Below are 19,915 nucleotides of genomic sequence, written 5' to 3' on the forward strand. Positions count from 1 at the left end.
CGTCAAGTTTTAGATGTGTTTTGTCAGCTCTTGTTGAAGCTTCATAGAGAGACTTCAGAGAAATTGTAGAGGGACAGTAATCAGAGTGATGCAAGAGGACCTTTTGACACCCCACAACCCCCCCCTTCTTTAAAGTCCAATCTAGAAAGAAGTCTGATGCAAATTAGAGAAGCATGTAAGAGCAAAAGTTAGAGATTGAGACTGAATATTTCCACTGAATGAAATGAATTCAATTTTTAATTCACTACATTAAATATCATTACACAGAGACAAGAAAGAAAACTTATTACCACTTTTGTTAGTGAGGAACTATGATTTTGGGTGACCTGTGCTCATTCATGCCAGTTCACAGGAATTCTGGTCATCTAGTACTCAACATTATTTGTCATCTTACATAAGTCAATCAAGACAATAAACTTTGCATAATCATTTTTATTCCTTATAAGTATGCAAGCATTAATACATGTTGCTGCCAGACAAAATAATAGAGTTTTCAACAAGAGATGCCTCTTTACTATAATTGGAAAAAAAAAACTAAAAAGAAATGGAATTTGCCTACAAAAATTTGTTGTACCCTAAATATAGTGCTTGATAGCTTAGTTGCGCCGGACTGTTTCCCAAGAGGCATGGGCTTAAATCCTGTTAAACTCTGGAGCTTCTTTTCAGTAATTTCTTTATTTGCTGCTCACTGGCAAGGATTGTTTCTCCACTAAAATTAATCTATTAAAGAAACTTTTTTTATTCAAAAAGCAATTTTTGAGGGCAGGTTTGTCTTGAACATCAGAAATGAATGATTGAGTTATTGGTCTAGTGGCCAAAATGGCAAAACAGCCATTGGTGGCAAAAATTGCAGAAGTGGTGGTTGGGGTTTTTATGCCACTGGTGGCCATTTTGGGATTTTGACCCCTAGTGACTATTTTGTACCTTTAGCTACCAGTGGCCAAAATCCCAAAACGGCTACTAGTCCCCAATTTCCCAAAACGGCCACAAGTGGCCACTATTCCGAAATGGCCACTAACGGGAGCACTCGCCTCCCACCACTGTGGCCCGGGTTCGATTCGCGGACCTGGTGTCACGTGGGTTGAGTTTGATGTTGGTTCTCGTCCTTGCTCCGAGAGTTTTTCTCCAGGTCTTCCGGTTTTCCTCCCTCCACAAAAACCAACATTCCAAATTCCAATTCGATCTGGAAACAGTAGACAATAAGAGCCACCCAATGGATGTCCATTGCTAAATTATTTGTTATTTATTATTATTATTATTATTAGGGCCAAAACCCCCAAGACAGCCACTAGTGGCCAAGACCCCAAAATGGCCACTAGTGGCCAAAACCCCCTAGCGACCACTGGTGGCCAAAATTTCGAATGCTACAACAATTTAAGTGTAACATATGCAAGATTCAGTTACTTTAAAAAAAAACCCATTGATCTTACACGGAAGCAGCAGACAGCAAAATCAAGCTTCCACTTTTCTGTAGTGAACATATAGGGGTTTGAAAACAACACTAGCAGTCCATCCTACTCAATTTTTTAAAAAGGGCCTCCCTCCCCCCCCCAGAAAAAGCAGGTTTTTATGCCCCTAATACCCGTTCTGCTGTATTAACAACTAGTGGCTGCTTTGCAATCTGTGTCATTAGTGATCGTTTTAGTGTTTTTACCGCTAATGGCCATTTTAAGGCTTTGACCACTAGCGGCCAATTTAGAATTTTCGCCACCAGCGGCCATTTTACCATTTTAACAACAAATGGCAATTTTGCCATTTTGGCCACTAGTGGTCATTTTGTCACTTTGCCCACTAATGGCCATTTTGCCATATTGGGCACTAGTGGCCGTTTTGCCCTTTTAATCAGTAGTAGCCATCTTGCCATGTCGGCCGCTGGTAGCCATTTTGACCATAAGTGGCCGTTTTGCCATTTCTGCCACTGGTGGCCGATTTACCATTTCGGCCACTAGAAGCCGTTTTGTCATTTTGGCCACTAGTGGCCGTTTTTCCATTTTGGCTACCAGTAGCCATTTTGTCCACTAGTGGCCGTTTTGCCAATTTCTCCACTAGTGGGAGTTTTGCCAATTAGTCCATCAGTGGCTGTTTTGCCAATTTGTCCGCTCGTCGCCATTCTGCCACATTGTCCACTTGTGGCTGTTTTTGCCATTTTATCCACTAGTGACTGTTTTGCCACTTTGACCACTAGAGGCAGTTTTGCCATTTTGGCCGCTAGTGGCCGTTTTCCATTTTAACGACTAGTGGCGGTTTTCCCACTATGGCCATTGGTAGCACTTTTGCCATATTGGCCACTACTCCCCGTTTTGCCATTATATCCACTAGTGGCCGTTTTCCCACTTTGGCCACTTGTGGCAGTTTTGCCATTTTGGCCACTGGTGGCCGTTTTGCCATTTTAACCACTAGTGGCGGTTTTGCCATTATGGCCACTGCTGGCAGCTTTGCTATCCTGGCCACTACTGGCCATTTTGCCATTTTGTCCACCTAGTAGCCGTTTTACCATTTTCTCCATTAATGGCAGTTTTGCTATTTCGACCACTACTGGCAGTTTTTCTGTTTTGGCCACTAGTGCCTATTTTCCCATTTTCGCCACTAGTGGCCGTTTTACCATTTTATCCACTGGTAACGGCTTTCCATTAAGGCCACTTCTGGCAGTGTTTCTATTTTGGCCAATAATGCCTGTTTTGCCATTTTGGCCACTAGTAACCGTTTACCCAATTTGTCCAATACTGGCCGTTTTCACATTTTTCCACTAGTGGCTGTTTTACCAATTCATCTACTAGTGACTGCTTTGCCATTTTCTCCACTAGTGGCCGTTTTGCCATTTTGTCCCCTAGTGGCCGTATTCCCAGTTTGTCCACTAGTGGCCGTTATGCCAATTTGTCCACTAGTGGCCGTTTTGCCAATTTGTCCACTAGTGCCCGTTTTGGCAATTTGTCGACTAGTGGCCGTTTTTCCGATTTGTCCAATAGTGGCCGTTTTGCCATTTTATCCACTTGTGGTTGTTTTGCCATTTTGTCCATTAGTGGCCGTCTTGCCAATTTGTCTACTTGTGACTGTCTTGCCATTTTATCCATTAGTGGCTGTTTTGCCATTTTGTCCACTAGTGGCCGTCTTCCCGATTTGTCCACTAGTGACTATTTTGCCATTTTGTCCATTAGTGGCCGTCTTGCCAATTTGTCTACTAGTGACTGTCTTGTTATTTTGTCCACTAGTGGCTGTTTTGCCATTTTGTGCATTAGTGACTGGTTTTCCATTTTTCCAGTAGTGTCTATTTTGCCACTTTGGCCACTTGTGGCAGTTTTGCCATTTTGTCCACTAGTGACCGTGTTGCCAATTTGTCCACTAGTGGGTGTTTTGCCATTTTGTCTACTAATTTTCGTTTTGCCGATTTGTCCACTAGTGGCTGTTTTGCCATTTTGTCCACTAGGGGCCATTTGCCAATTTTTCCGCTAGTGGCTGTTCTGCCATTTTGTCCAGAAGTGGCTGTCTTTCCATTTGTTTACTAGTGGGCGTTTTGCTAATTTTTCCACTAGTGGTCGTTTTGCCATTTTGTCCACTAATGGCCGTTTTGCCAATTTGTCCAGTAGAGGCCGTTTTGCTAATTTTTCCACGAGTGGCCGTTTAATTTGCCATTTTTTGCACTAGTGGCCGTTTTGCCAACTTGTCGAGTAGTGGCTGTTCTGCCATTTGGTCTACTAGTGGCCGGTTTGCCAATTTGTCCACTAGTGGCCGCTTTGCCATTTTGTTCGTTAGTAGCTAGTCTCCTCTCGCAGCGGTTCTTTGTTTCGGTCTCCCTGTGTCTCCCTCCCCACAAAAGGCTGCTCGTGTTGACCAAACATTCCATTCCCTTTTTTTTCCTTCAACCAATGAAAGTTGAGCAGTTTTTCGGGATCCGCCAATCAGGAAGCGAAAAGTTGCAAGCGAGTTTACCGGGAACATCTCTCAAAACTTCGTCAAATTCAACGTTTTTAGAACTAGATATGTCATTATTTTTCAATTTTTATGGGTGATACTCCGAAGAAAGTAACTTTCAGTAATTTATTTGGGTGTTTCCTGAGTACGTCAACAGTTTCGACTAAGAAAGAGTTAAAATCTTCGGAAGATGGGCTGATGTAGCAAGCGTCATAAGTTTAGCACTGGGTATAAACTTGGAAGCTTTCGACATCTATTTGAATTCTACTTCATATAGATGTCTCAAATGCTATAGAAAAGTTGCCAACATTAAGAAATTAGAAAACCATCTCCAAGAGCTAAAAAATTAACTGAAAGCTGGCTATGTTTATATTCAAGATCACCGGGTTAAATGACTTGAACAATCACTTGACAGCGACTCGAAGGCAAAGCGACCTTTTGTAGCGAAAGCTCTCGATTTCACCGACCCTAGCAAATGTACTTCTTTGCCTCCAAGTCCTACAGTTGAACCTCTCTGTCTTGTACGCCTCAATCTTCTAGTGCATCAGCTAATACTGCTACCTACTCGACGCGTCAGTCCGATAATCGCTCGCCGCATGTTCCCACGCACTGGCGAGATGAATATATTATGAGCCTTCCAGATTTCGGGAGGCGGCACTTTGATTGGTCAATCGGCTGGAGTGGAATGTTTGGTCAACACGAGCAGCCGTTTGTGGGAAGGGAGACAAAGAGATCCCGTGACAAAGAACGGCTGCGAGAGGAGACTTATTAGTGGCCGCCTTGCCAATTTTTCCACCAACGGCCGTTTTGCCATTTTGTTTACTATTGGCCGGTTTGCCAATTGGTCCACTTGTGGCTGTTTTGCCATTCTGTCCACTTGTGGCCGTTTTTCCATTTTGTCCACTAGTGGCCGTTTTGCCAATTTGTCCCCTAGTGTCTGTTTTGCCATTTTGTCCACTAGTGGCCGTTTGCCAATTTGTCCCCTAGTGGCCGTTTTGCCAATTTGTCCACTAATGGCCGTTCCGACATTTTGTTAACCAGTGACCGTCTTGCCAATTTTTCCACTAGTGGCCGTTTTGCCATTTTTTCCACCAGTGGCTGTTTTGCTATTTTGTCCATAAGTGGCCGTTTTGCCAGTTTTTCTACTAGTGATCATTTTACCATTTTGGCGACTAGTTGCTGTTTTTTTCTCACTAATGGCAGTTTTGCCATTTTAGCCACTAGTGGCTGTTATTAAGTGTTTGGCCACTAGTAGCCGTTTTGCCATTTTTGCCACTGGTAGCCGTTTTGTCATTTTTGCCACTTTCTAGTTCCTTTTTTTTTCTCTCTTGGCACTATTGGCTGTTTTGTCATTTTGGCCACTATTGGTCGTCTGGCAATTTTGCGACTAATGGCCGCTTTACCATATCGGCCACTTGTGGCTATTTTTCCATTAATTTTGACCACTAGCGGCCGTTCTCCCATTTTTTGGCAATTGTGTCCATGTTTCCAATCTTAGCCACTAGCGGCCGTTTTGCCAGATTGGTCACTACTAGCCGTCATACCATTTTGGCCACTAGCGGTCGTTTTACCAGTATGGCTACCAGCGGCCATGTTGCCATTTCGGCCACAAGCGGCCGTTTTGCCATTTAGGAACATTAGTGGCCGTCTTGCCATTTTGGCCACTAGCGGACGTCTTGCTATTTTGGCTTCTGGTGGCCGTCTTTTTCCACTTTGGCCAGTGGTGGCCGTATTTCAATTTTGTCCACTTGTGGCAGCTTAGCTATTTTTTCCACTAGTGACCGTTTTTCCATTTTTGGCACTAGTGACTATTTCACCGTTTTAGCACTAGTGGCCATTTTGCAATTTTGGCCAGTAGTGGCTATTTTGCTAATTTGGCCATTAGTGGCCGTTTTGTCATTTTGGCCACTAGCGGCCGTCTACCCATTTTCGCCACTAGTGGCCGTATTTCAATTTTGTCCAGTTGTAACAGTTTTGCCATTTTGTCCACCATGTGGCCGTTTTGAATTAGTGAAAGGTTCCGGCAATTCTGGTTTTTTACAAAAAGATCAACTCTCCTAATTGAAAAGAGCAGAAAAATCATGAACTTTTGATAGGAACGTTTCTAAACCGCAAAAAGGTACCTTTTTGGCGCTTTTGAAGAGATCGCTTCAAATTGAAAAAAAGGTGCCTTTTTCGTGCTTTAAAGTTTTGTTTAATAAAGTGAGAAATGGTTGAAAAGCGGACAATATTGACGTTAAAATATTTCCACTCGAAAGCTTAAAATACCCGCCTTTTTTTCTCTAAAAAGGTTCCTTTTTTAACCTTTCACCTAATCGACTAGCATTAACAAAAAAGGTAACAATTTTGCATGTTGTTCTATGAAAAATAAATGCAGAAAGTTAATTTTTCTGCTCTTTTCAATTAGGAGAGTTGATCTTTTTGTAAAAAAGCAGAATTGCCGGAACCTTTCACTGATTGTTTTGCCATTTTAGGCGCTAGTGGCCATTTTGCCATTCTGGGCACTGGTGGCCACATTGCCATTTTCGCCAGCAGTGGCCGTTTTTTTAATTTTTTCCGCTAGTACAGTGACTGTGTTGTCACTTTTGTCACTAGTGGCCGTTTTGTCATTTTGGTCACTTGCGGCCGCTTTGCTATTTTTGCAACTAATTGCCGTTTAGGCTTTGTGGCCACTAGTGACCGTGATCTTTGCCACTAAAAGGATTATTCAAGGAAAATGGAAGACAGTCAAATTTCCCATTGTGATGAAAATTCCTCTCTCCTAGCTATCATAGTGGTTCTGCTCAAGTTCTTGGTTGTTCTCTATTATTGGAGGTGCCGCACCTAAAGGAGAGCGGCTCTCCTTTGTGGCCAGAAAGACATTGATGTTTGTTTGTTTGTCTGTGTTTTTTTTCGGGGGGAGGCCCCTTTTTAAAAAATTGAGTTGGATGGAGTGATAGTGATGTCCTCATACCCTATTATGTTCAATACAAAAAAGGTAGGCTCCTTTTATTTTTCTCTGTCTGCTGCTTCCATTTGAGATCAATGTTTTTCTTAAAGAAATATCTCTTCATTCGATTTACGTGCAAGCAAAACCAGCCGTCTTGTACCTCAGAAAGAAAGCGCGCTCCTATGAGCCCTGATATGAAAGAAAGGAAAGTAACAGAAACAGCATCTTGCATATGTTACACTTGAAGTGTTGTAGTGTTCGAAATTATACTAACAACTAAATTATTTCTCGTACGAACTTCCGGTTTGTAATAAAGACCGCGTGCTTGTTGCGCGTCGTAAGCAGAACAACAGTATTGTCTATGGGGGTGAGGAGGGGGTAGGAAATCTAAGCCGAAAAGAGAAAGTAATTACCTGTCCTGACATTCCGTCATATCCACCCGGAAAACGTTGAAGAACAGTTTCTATGAAAACGAATTCAGAAACGGAAATTATTTGTAAAATTCAAGCCTTATCGAACAGCAAAGACATATCACCTGTCTTCTCCCCCGGTGGGTATGTTCTTAGCGGCCCAACTTGCCCAAACTCATCCCTCGAAGTCCCCCATGTTCGGGTCTGACGGCGGGTCTTCGCAGGCGATGTGAACTTCGTCTTTTTTTGAGAAATTTTAGTTTGCTATATGACAGAAACTACAGAGGAAATAATTTATGGGGTAAGATACATTGTTTTTTCATCGATTATCTCTTCAAGTACGATTACAAACGCAAAATTACGAACTCTTTCGGCTTTCAATTTCATTTCTACCCAAATTGTAGCTTGTTTTTAGAGGAACACGCTTTTTCGTCGAAGAGAAAGGGGTTTTTCTCAGGGTTAAAGTTTTACTTGAATGATTTGAATGGCGTGTATCAAAACTAATCGCCGAAAATCTCAGGGATTTGTTTCATTTTCTACTCCTGGTCCGCAAATTTTAACGTGAGCGTTGCAAATATAGCCTAGCGCTGTATTGTCTGCACCGATATCTGATGATGAGTAATTAAAACATACAATACAGTCCACTTTTTATTTTTTAGCTACTGCACTCGAAATGCCACCTTAGTCACGGGAATATCATCGAATTCTGTGTTTTAAACGATTTTGGAAGGAATTTTTGAGAAAACATGAATTGGATTTCGTAGAATCGCATTTCCCCGGGGGGTCATTTAATCACAGCACTTAAAAATTTCTATGAGATACAAATTAGCATTTCAACAGCTGTTTCTCTTGCATAACTGAAAATTAAATGAAACTAATTTTGATCGGTACCTTTTAAGATTTCAGTATTTTGAAAGTATATTTGGTAAAATGTAAAGAACACACTGAAGTGAAGTTATTTGTGGAATTGATGATTGTTTATCTTTCGTCTTTGTATCAGTCTCCCCAATTGTGGGTGATTTCAGAAAAAATTTTGAGAAATGTTAACAACTTTCAAGGAATCAGTATAAAAATGCAGTTTAGCTAGGTTATACCAGAACGAAATTCACATCTTTAACAGTGGAAAGTAGTTTTTGCTCTCATCTAAATGTGATCAAAGCCTTTATATATTCATATACTCCAATAAATTTTTCGGCAATATCAAGGTTTTGTGATTGGCTGATATCAAGTAGAGTCCAGGATATGACATCTGTATAACCACATGGCGTCAGTGAACATAACTCTAATTAATAGTGTGATTAGAGGGTATTTGGGAGTCTTCAAGATAGTTTTGATGCTGCAATGTCAACTGTATTTCGTTAGAGTTGGACATCAGCATTACAACAAATCTGGTCATTCATTTTGATGAATGAATAATATGACCCTCTTGGCCCGGCTCACGCAATCATACAGAAAGCCACACTGAGAGCTGACGTGTGTAGTGTTGGACATGTTGAGCTGAGCCAGTTCGGAAAATGCCATCCAGCCCCACACTTGTACAGTTGTGTTGCAAAAACAACGTTAAAAAATGAGAATGAGAAAGTGAGTCAGATTTGTCAGTGAAATGTGAGCTTCTTGTTCTCAACAGGCAACTAAAGGATGAGTTCATATTGTAGGATTTTTTCGCGGTTGGTCCCATGTGTGTGCATCTGTCGTATATCAGTTAGAACAAAATTTTTGAAAAATTTGAGCATTTAGTGGTCATAATATAGAATACTTATTCATGGAATTTGGCTGGGCCAGACATGAAAATATTTGGCTGTTGGAGATGACCTCACTGAGCTGGCAGAATGACCTTAAACCAAATATTTTCCTATGTGGTCCTCCCACAATGAGTAATTTTTCTCTTTATAGAGTCATGAAAAAATGTCTCTATTTTACCAAGTTTGTTCAAATTGTTATAATCATATTTAAGAGAGTGGGATTTTGAAAATAAGTTTCACTTGATTATTGTATCTAAAAAAGCTTGAACAAAAAAGGACTGATTTTTTTGTGAGAAACCATCGGTAAAATGTGTCTTAAATTTATCATTTGATACATACAATTACATTGTTCTCATTTTAAACTTGTGACTGCAGATATATCGACATTTTGAGGATTTTTCAACCAACAGTTTCACTAAATGATGTGCAGTTGTCGTTGTACATGAGAATGGCTGATATAAGCTCTCAGTTACTGCATGTTTAAGCAACTGGCTGGTACTTCATAGGTTCAAATTTCCATTGGGTTTTTTCTCCTGTTATTATTTGCTGTATGCTCACTGTAAACAATTCTTTGAAAAATTCAAAAAGGAAGTTTGTCACTGCATAGAATTTTTGGCCATGAGATTGTTCCTCTGGGAAAAATGGTAACACTGAATTAACAAAATAGTATGGAAATTAACAATATCAGTGTTATGAATGTCTTCAAGAAGATAGCAATTTTATTAAACATCATAATTGGTAAAATGAACTTTTCTTTCGAAGAAACAGCTTGATTAAAATATTTTCCTCTTTCTAATACTTCCTTTTTTAGATAAGAATTAGTGTGGTTACAGCATTTCTATAGAATGTCTCACGATTTTCCACCTTATCATCCATTACTTGTCGAAGGCCTTACAACTGAATGTTATCTTTCCAGTGGGCATGTCCTTAGTTCTCGTGTTGTAGAAAATTGGGAATATAATTTCAGTTTTAAACATTGTAATGAGAGACTTTGAACATCATTTAGCAGACATCACAAAAAAATTTATGATTAATTTATGGTGTACAACATTTTTTTCTGGACAAAAGGGATTTTTGAGGACAATCTCTATGATTTCAACAGTAATTTACCAATAACCGTTGTATAATTTCCATCTGGAAGTTATTTATTCACGATGATTCAATTTTGTAATTAGAGTGATATTTCTCTAAAATCAAGAAAAAATATTTCCATGCATACAGTGCATGTTGATGTGAGATGTAAAAATGACATGGTGATGAGATTGCATTTGAAAACATTGAAATTTTTAATTATTTGTCTTGACAATAATCAGTTTGAAGTTATGAATGAATTTTAGATAAATCTATGGACACTTGCTTTAAATTGTGAAAGATTTCATTTATGTTACAACACAGCCTTAAATCATGTACATGTATCTTAAATAATAACACTGCGTGAAACACTTCAATTTCATTAGACGCAGCAAAGTGTAAGTGCTGCCCACAGATTTCTGGCTCTTGATAATAGCTGCTTTATCAGATCATTTCATCTTTTCACAATGCTGCTGAACTACTGCGTGAATTCAATGTCAATATATAGCGAGAAGATTCTCGATTAAATTAAAACCAGGAATCCCAGACCCTAACCCTCATCTGATTGGATATTAGTCAATTCTACAGTAATTGACTATCAGCTGTAAAAATTATCTGTTTTTGTTGAAAATTTTTGTGACTAACCATTGAAGGAAATCAAAGATATTGTTATCAATTGTTTGTCTTCAAAAAGAGGAAAACACTGTGTAATCTAGCAATTTTGATCTTCTTGTTCTGTTGGGAAGGTGAAGTTTAATTTTCTGTGTCTTCTTTGAATCAGTAAGAATGATATTTTGATATTTAAGACCTACATTTCTTGAATTTTGTCCTCTTATTTAGACATAAAAAGCTTGCAGTACAACCGTATACTTCAGGTTTGAGGAAATAATTAATTTAGTTTTTTGAAATTTTTTTTTAATTCTGTGAAAGCCAAAAAAATGATCATGAAAACTGGCATACATTTAATGCTAGAAATGATATGATCAAGATGTTGTTCATAAATAGAATATAAAAGGTGGTAAATTTTGAGTTTGGTGAAGAAATAGACCATGGAAAGATGTTTTTTATCTTGTAGAGAGTGTGGAACATAGAAAACATTCTGAATTCTCCTTTATGGGGTCTTCTTTTTTTGTTCTTGATTTTGTCTATTAATACGTTTAATTTTTTGTTTTTATTTATTTATTTTCATGATAGGATGGGAATTATGGGGAACAAAAGGTAAAGCGACTCAAATCTGTAAAAGATGAAGGTATGACATCCAGTAACAGTGATGACGTAGACACCATTTATGGTGCGCTGGTGGTTCTAGGGTAAGTTTAGTCAGCTTAATGTGTCACTACTCAGAAGAGTTCTTTTGAAAGTTTTTAAAGAAGTTCTTTTTAAACTTGTGATCTTTTTTTTTTTTTTAATATATAATGTTGTGGTGGTAATGTGTGATTATGTAATTCTTGGTCAGTTACAATGGTTCTCTGCTGGATGGAGAACGCAAGCGCCGTCACCGAACCTCATTTATTTTGCGAAAGAAAGGATCCCCCTCAGGAGTGCAACCCTACAAATTGCACCTGGCTTCTTCTAACACTGGAATGCAGGTGTGTCTCTTATCTGTGCAGATTATGGTCGCAGCTATACGAATCCTTTTTTTTTTTTTTTTTTAATCCTGAGGGGTGCCACAGGGTTGCAAGTTTCTCGAGAATTTGTTTGACTGTTTTACCGGTGACTCAGCTAAGTAACAGCCAGTTGTAGAAGAGTAGTTAAAAAAAGAAATGGATATAATATAAAATATAATTAATGGTTTAATTTATTTGTTTGTTCACTCACATGTATGTTATACCGGTAATACAAGTCTTAATAATTCCTCTCTTATTCCACAGTATTACACTGTAGGACAGGATGTCTATAAAATAAAGATGGAAAGATAAGCAACACAGTCATTGGCACTACTGAGCCACCCAAATATTTTTCCCCATTTTTTAGGCTTGACCTTTTAAACAACTAACCTTAAACTACACTTAAATTTTTTGTTAGTCATAAAGAATACTTTAATGGTTTCATTTCTGTTTTTTGGGTCTTTTGTGCACATCTTTTATGATCCACATGATGCTCAGATTAGGCCTTAAATGTATTTCAAAAACTGAAATCATAAGTAATAGAAAATGAAATAGCAGTGGAATAATGAATCCCTTATTCAATGGTCAAGCATAATATATTACAAGTGGACATTTTGCGTGTTTGTAGCATTTATCCTTGTCCCTTTGAGGCTTAGAAAAATACAGCAGAATTTGCAAATTATATACCCTTATTATATGTTAAACCATCAAATAATTAAATTATATAAATATATCTTACAGCAATCATCACATACCAATATCTTAACATTACATGTAAATAATTAAGTAATTGAATTTTTAGCTTGAATTGATACTAATGAATGATAAATCAAACAGATTGTAAATTCGGAAGCCCATAGTGTGTCTTACACTCTCTCGCGTGGCAATGCAGTTGTTGTTGAGTACCGGAGGGATTCCGATACTGATATGTTTCAGGTATGAATTTTTACACTTACTCTGTCTTCATGAAATTGATTCTCATTTATTTTTTGTCTTGAGAATTGTTCACACAGCACCCTCTAGTGTTAATTGAGTTATCTTATGCATCCTTGCCTAGACTAACTGAAAGCTCATGAAAACTGTCAGTAATTTGTGCATGTGTACCAAACTTCAAATTTGTCCATCCTCTGAAGTCCTCCCCTTTCGCCCCCTTTCTTGTAACTGAGAATCTATATTGGAATCTCCAGGCAGCTAAAGCTACAAATTAGGGAAATGTAAATTCAAGAAAGTATGAAAGTTAAACTTACCAGTAACCACAAAGCAAAGTGACATGTGCGTGTATTTTTGCATTGGCATTATCTGGGTCACTGTGAGAGATAACTGTTACCATTTGGGGAATTATTGTGTTATATTAAGTTTTAGGTTTACAATGAGGATTATCATAGCTAGCTAGATGAACAGTATAGAATTCAGTTTTTACTGGACTTTTTTTTTCTTTTTTTGCAGATTGGCCGTTCTGCTGATTCTAAAATAGACTTTGTGGTGACTGACACAGCTCCTGGAAATAAACATTCAGATTTGAACCCAGACACACACAAGAGCACTATCTCCAGATATGCTTGTCGCATTGTTGTCGATAGAGAACCACCTTATACCGCCAGGGTGTTTGCAGCTGGTTTTGATAAATCTAGTAATATATTTTTAGGAGTAAGTTCATATCTTTACTTTTTCAAAATATACATCTCAATAAGTTTTCAAAAAAAAAAATACTTGATTCTTGTTATACTAATTTTTATTAAAGCAGAAATTGGCATTTTTTAAATTTTACTCTATTTTGCAATGCTTTAGTCCTTCAAGTTCAAGTCATTTTTATTCTGCAGGAGTTTGAATGCAGTGTTTGTAAGGCGTTAATGCAGAAGAACATTTTTTTTTATTTTGTCAAAGTAGTTACATCATGATTTTGCTCAACAGGAAAAAGCCCCCAAGTGGCAAAATGAAGAGAATTTGATGGATGGTCTGACCACCAATGGCATTCTTCTAATGAATCCCAAGGGTGGTCCTTCTTGTCAGCCCACAATATGGCGTGAAATATCAGTATGTGGGAATGTATATGGACTTCGTAGAACACGGTCGACCACTGAGAAAGGGAAGACTGTAAGTTCCAGTAGTTTACAGTACTAAATGATAGATAGACCTCTGTTTATTATGATGTTGCCATCAGTTTCAACCAGTCAGTGCCAAAAGGTTAAAAGACTGAGTAATGATGCTACCTTAGTAGGTTATATAGCACCTGGCAGGAAATCATTGCAGGGATGGCGCAGAGGTGAGAGCACTCGCCTCCCACCACTGTGGCTTGGCTTCAATTCCCGAACCCAGTGTCACATGTCGGTTGAGTTTGTTGTTTGTTCTCGTCCTTGCTCCAAGGGTTTTTCTCCAGGTCCTCTGGTTTTCCTCCCTAGTGCAAAAGCCAACATTCCAAATTCCAATTCCTTCTGGAAGCAGTGGACAAGAAGAGCCACCCAGTGGATGTCCATTGCTAAATTATTTATTATTATAATTATTTATTATTTATTATTGCTATGATCATAATGTGTCAATAATATCGATAGCACCGCCAACCCTTTTCCCCCTTCAAACAGGTAAATGGCCATCTGACCTCTAAGAGTAAATAACCTCTAATATCTCCCCTGAATCATGAGAAAATAAAAGAAATGATTTCCAACTAAAGAAGCTCTTGATTGTTAAACAAATGTTCCTGATCAGCCTTTTCAGAAATGAGTGGAGAACAGTATGGAGAATATGAATACTGATGTAAGGGTGTAGAGGACAAAGGTTTTGAATGTTAAACAAATTCTCCTTGTCAGCACCCTAGGAAATGTATAGAGAACAGTATGGAGAATATGCAGGCTGATGTTAGGGTGTTAAGGGTTAATAACACTTATTATTCTTGTTTAGGTTGAAGATGAGTCCAATGTTTTACTTGATGGGTCATTGATTGATCTCTGTGGAGCTGTGTTACTATGGAGATCAGCTGAAGCTATAAAGGAAATGCCTGTATGTCTCTCTGTCTTTTGCTTCACAAAATTATTCTTCACTGTCAACCTTTAATTCAATTTTTCCACTATGACTTCATTTAGGGAACACTTTCTAAACTGGAAAAAAAAGTTGTCTTAATAGAGACATGGACACCCTTTAATCAAGATAATAAATAATTTGTTTCTAGGAGCTGACCAAATTTTCTGTCTCCTGGAGATGTTCCCTTAATGGGGTTGTTCCATCACTGTGGTATCACAGTGATTGTATAATTTGCCTTTTTGACATTTTTGACCCTTCATAATTTAATTCATTGAGAGCCTTCAATAAATGCAAGTTTAACTTTATTTAGTGATGAATTTAGGACCTGATGATTACTTCCATGTATTTCACATCAGAAAAGTTTTTTTAATAAAGATATCTGTAATGCCACAAAGGGTGCAAGATAAATCCATTGCATTTAAATTTTAAATTTATATACAAAAATAGATTTCTTCTAATTTATAACTATTGTAGGACCATTGTATTTTAGAGTAGATTTTCAGAATGGTTTCCACTCAATAGATGTAATTATTATTGGTATAATATTTATTTTGGAAGGAAGTGACATGATTTAATAAGCTGGAATTTAGATATGGCAAAACTAAACAACTGAGACTTAACTGTAATTTTTCCATTCAAACCTGTAGACCTTGGAAACAATTGACAAAATGAGGGAGTGCCTAAATGCTTCTCGCCCTCAGTGTCCTGTGGGTCTCACGACGTTAAGATTTCCGAGTCAATCAGAGGTAAGACTGAAGTTGTTCCTTTGCTGTTTTTTATTGAATCTTTGTTGCAGCACTATTATTTATTTTTAGTGATGCCCATTTATTTGGAGAGGGAGGGAGGGAGAGAGGGAGGGAGGTGACATGCAAAACTCACCCCAATCCTTAGGGGAAGTACCTGTCATGTCAGTACCAAAGAGAATGTATGGAGAACAGAGTGGAAAACATCCATACTGATGTACATTTGTATGGATGGTAAGGATTAATGTAATATCAAAAGCATTGAACAAATTAGTGAAAATTCAAACCCTTAGCTTAAAAGTTAACCATCTTTCTCATATCATCTCCACTGGAGAAACTTTTTTATTGCTGATCTGAGCAGTATGCCAGACTCTTGTCACATACAAACCAATGTATGACCTCCCTTGCCAGTGAGATGTGTCGTTCACTGACAAGCTGACCATATGAGAGCAAAATAAGAAATGAGTGAGGCTCAAAACCTCATATGGCTCCTAAAAAACTGTTTGACACCCTTCTCCCTTTTCATTTCCTGTAATATTTCTTTGTTTTCAGCCCTCTAGCAGTGTGACCAATGCACAGCCATACGTTTACCTCAAGTGTGGTCATGTACATGGTCTTCATTCATGGAATTCACCCGAGAGAAATCTTGCAGACAAAAGAACTTGTCCAGTTTGTTTACAGGTAATAAAACCTAGCATAAGAAACATTTTGACTCTAAGAGGAGATTAAGAAAAAAACTTTTCCTACAATCTCAAATGAATTTTATATTTTATAGAATTATGAGAAAAATAATCTACAAGGATTCTTAAGGAAAAATTGAGACAGTTTAATACAGTTTAATTCTTTACTCTCTTGAGTGACCAAGAGAGAATTTCTCATTACGGTGTCAAAACATTATCAAGCAGACATGTGGTGAGAATAAAGAAAAAATATCAGTTCAAAGGAGGTTATTAATTGATCCAAAACCAATTTCTTCAAACTAATACTATAAGATTTATATGGCAGATGGTAAGGAGTACTGATTAGGAGATCTTGGGAATCAAAGGGTTTATTGGCAGAAACTTAGTGGGCTCTTTTGGTCTGGGCAAGCTCCTGTGGAACATCACAGCTATATTGCAGTGGATCTCAGGGTTTAAGGGTAGTTTAGTGACAGTCATTTCACTCCTGAGTACTTAGTAGTGGTTGTTACAAGGATTCCCCTACCCCACCCACAGGCTCACTATTCCCATCCACTGATTTAGTCATTGTCAAAGGGTGCCTGGAAATTACTGCCTCTTGGGTGGGTGGAAGGGTTATGACAACCTGTAGTGGGGAGAGGAGGGGGGGGGGGGTAGAAAATATTCCATCAGCATGCTGGCTGGCCACTGTAGAAAATATTTGACACCAAAGGCATCCATCTTACTTTTAAGCTAGCTAGTGTCAAGCAACATCCACAATTTCCATTGCTTCACCAGGTCAGCAGGTATGTGCCGCTGACTCTTGGAAAAGAACCCGCATTCTATCAGGGAGAGCCTGCTGCTACACATGCTTTTGTACCTTGTGGACATGTTTGCTCGGAGGAAACAGTAAGGTGTGGTTCCCTGCTGCTCCAGAATGAGATACCCTAGCAACTGAAGAACAGTTGCATCAGAAAGAGTTCAATCTGTCTTTCTCTCGTTAGAGTTCCTCCCTAAGACCTTTTGTAAGCTATTTGAACAAAAAAATGGTTTACAATAATAGTTCACAGCCTGTAAAGTCACACTATGTAACAGCAAAACTTTACCAATATTTTATCAGTTTGATAGTGAAGTTTAACAGAGTTCCAATCCTATACGAGACACTTTGTCAGCCAAAATACTAACTTAACCCTTGTATTCCACCGAGTAAACAAAGGAATTTACCCTAACAATAACAATACATTCTAAAGCAGAGAAGAGCTAGGTGAGAAGAAAGAAAAATATTGATAAGGGGAATTTTGTTTGATTTAATACCAAATTCTCAGAGCTGAAATTGTGAGAAATTTAGAACGGACAGTTTAGAGAATTGATATTTTGATCTTGGAGTACGTAAAAAGGTCAACAGATGCTTATGAACTGTTAACTTCTCACAGATAACATCAACGTGTCTCGTTCATGAGGGAGAATCGATAATAAAGTGGTGTTTTTTTTTTTTTATCCTTTTGATGCAGGTTTTGGCAACAACTTCCCATTCCTCATGGCTGTGATGCTTTTCAGGCCATATGCCCATTCTGTGCTCAGCCGCTGGAAAGTGAAGACGGCTTTGTCAAGTTGATCTTCTCGACCGACGAATAACATTGTAAATAAAAGATCTATAAAAAAGTATAACAATAAATGGTGTACAGCCTCACTGCAGCAATTGGCTTTTAATGACAGTAGCTGGCCTGAGTTGATAACTGATTAACTTATTTATAAAAAAAGCTGAACGTGTATTATTGTAATTGTTATTATTATTGAAACTTGTTAGATGTCTCTTTTCTGTTTACACTCTGCTAATATTTTCGAAGAAGTCGTATTTTAAAGCCACTAATTAGATGTGTAATTAAGGTCGTATACCTCTTTGCAATAAAATGTGGTCTGAGGTGAAGATAGTTCATGTTGATTTTCTTCTCAGCCAGTGCCTGTGAAATCTTTCATTGCTCTAACAGCTACTAAGACAGAAGTTAAACGTCTGATAATGTAAGAAGGTTGAAAACGAGTCAGAGGTGGCCTGCAGGCTGTTAGAATCAAGTTGTCAATCAATTACAAAAGCTTGTAATTCACGGTGTATAGAGAAAGTGAAAAGCCTAACTTCCTTGCAATTAACTTAACTTTGAGGTAAAAAGGTCTTAAATTTTTCCTTTTCAAACGTTCACATTTTTGTTTTCAATCTTTTCGTTTGTGTGAATTTTGTGCTAGTAACGAGCCAACTGGCTGAGCGACTGACTGACTGACTGACTGACTGACCGAACGACTCTGACTGACTGAGCGACATTTGCTCCGGATAACGCTCCAAACGTCAGCTCTGAAACTCCTTGTGGTGGCCAATTTACATTATCAACTCAGTTGATAAAACCAAAACTACCTTGAATGACCGACTGACTGACCGGTTTGTAGCACATGTAGTCAACTCCAGGAAATTGAGCGACTATCTTCGCTGAAGAAGAAGATCGTTCCGCAAGACAAGATCAGTGTAAATGGAAAAACCTGCTTGGATCCACTATCACTTGTCGTGACAAATGTGCAAAGGATGTCTTCTAGACCATTCGATTAATTTTGTACTTCTCTGGCACATTTTGAAAACATTTTAACTTAAAGCTTTAGCAATAATCGCAAAGTAATTTCAAGTTATCAAGTGTAACTAAATGTTAGAATTTTGATTTGGGATTATCTCTCATTCCCCCTCATGAGGCCAAGCTAAAAATATTCTTTAATTTTTTCCATTCAGAATGGGGCAGCAAAACTTCACAAAGCACGATAGGCGATTCAACTTCTCAAACATATTCCTGGGCTGCAGAATCGAACAAGTTTTCGTCACTTTCTAAAGCGATCAACCACAGTGACGTATTTGAAAAAAAGATGAAAAAAGGGTGTTTACAAAATGTCATGTGAGAGAAGGGATCGCATAATAGCGGCAGAGGTCGTGGATAGTGATTTAAATGTGCTCTGAATTTTTGGGTGTTTTTCAATGTAATGATCTATGGGCAGTTGAAGCGCTTTAAAAGTAACGAGTTGCAATTGTGCGAGGTCGTGTTGTGCGCTGAAGCAAAGTCGTCAAAATCGTGCTTTGTTACTCTGAGTGATTCGTACTCGAACTCTGGGCAGTGTCTGGGTGTTCTTCTCCAGACAGTGTAGTTTGGATGGCAAATGCACACTGTATTGACTGAAACGCTGAAGCAAAGTCGCCCAAGAAAGTGTGTGTTAAACCAAGTGATTCGTAACTCCTCGCTGTGTCTAGGTATTCTTCTCCAAACAGTTTCACACGGATGTCAAGTCCACGCTGTTTGGACTGAAGCGCTGAAGCAAAGTCGCCCAACTCGTGCTGTGTTACTCCGAGTGATTGGTGACTCCTCGATATGTGTGGATGTTCTTCTCCAAACAGTTTAACTTGGATGTCAAGTCCGCGCTGTGTTGACTGAAGCGCTGAAGCAAAGTCGCCAAGCTTGTACTGTGTTATTCCTGGTGAATGATAACTCCTCGCTGTGTCTGGGTATTCTACTCCAAACAGCTTAACTTGGATGTCGAGTCCGCGTTGTTTCGAGTAAAGCGCCGAAGCAAAGTCGCCCAACTCGTGCTGTTTTGCTCCGAGTGATTGGTAACTCCTCAATGTGTCTGGGTGTTCTTCTCCAAAAAGTTTAACTCGGATGTCAAGTCTGCGCTGTGTTGACTGAAGCGCTGAAGTAAAGTCGCCCAACTCGTGCTGTGTTACTGCGAGTGATTCGTAACTGCTCGCTGTGTCTAGGTGTTCTTCTCCAAACAGTTTAACTCGGATGTCAAGTCCGCGCTGTTTGGAC

At 38.6% G+C, this 19,915-nt stretch overlaps 2 protein-coding genes across 6 annotated transcripts in view; both read left to right on the forward strand.

Annotated features, from left to right (window-relative positions):
• The window catches only part of LOC111337817 (peptidyl-prolyl cis-trans isomerase FKBP3), a 5,539-nt gene extending 5,422 nt beyond the window's left edge, over positions 1–117 (forward strand). For both annotated transcript variants that reach the window (XM_022944186.2, XM_022944187.2), the window contains exon 7: positions 1–117. This exon is cut by the window's left edge and continues 161 nt beyond it. The gene's annotated coding sequence lies outside the window, so the exon portion shown is untranslated.
• Positions 118–7,395: 7,278 nt separating this feature from the next.
• On the forward strand, positions 7,396–18,009 carry LOC111337814 (E3 ubiquitin-protein ligase pellino homolog 1). Of its 4 annotated transcripts, XM_088724688.1 has the most exons (12): positions 7,433–7,549; positions 10,902–10,936; positions 11,256–11,371; positions 11,518–11,650; positions 12,506–12,604; positions 13,115–13,315; positions 13,580–13,762; positions 14,564–14,662; positions 15,331–15,429; positions 15,979–16,107; positions 16,881–16,996; positions 17,594–18,009. In XM_088724688.1, the coding sequence occupies exons 3-12, from the start codon at positions 11,313–11,315 to the stop codon at positions 17,715–17,717; spliced, it is 1,242 nt and encodes a 413-aa protein (XP_088580814.1). In that variant the 5' UTR covers positions 7,433–7,549; positions 10,902–10,936; positions 11,256–11,312; the 3' UTR covers positions 17,718–18,009. The 4 variants fall into 4 exon arrangements, with proteins under 4 accessions (XP_088580816.1, XP_088580813.1, XP_088580814.1 ...); XM_088724687.1 differs by lacking the exon at positions 10,902–10,936 and having other exon boundaries at positions 7,397–7,549; XM_088724689.1 differs by lacking the exons at positions 7,433–7,549; positions 10,902–10,936 and adding an exon at positions 7,609–8,829.
• Positions 18,010–19,915: the final 1,906 nt, after the last annotated feature.

Source organism: Stylophora pistillata, chromosome 6, assembly GCF_964205215.1.
Source record: "Stylophora pistillata chromosome 6, jaStyPist1.2, whole genome shotgun sequence".
In the NCBI taxonomy this organism is placed as follows: domain Eukaryota; kingdom Metazoa; phylum Cnidaria; class Anthozoa; order Scleractinia; family Pocilloporidae; genus Stylophora; species Stylophora pistillata.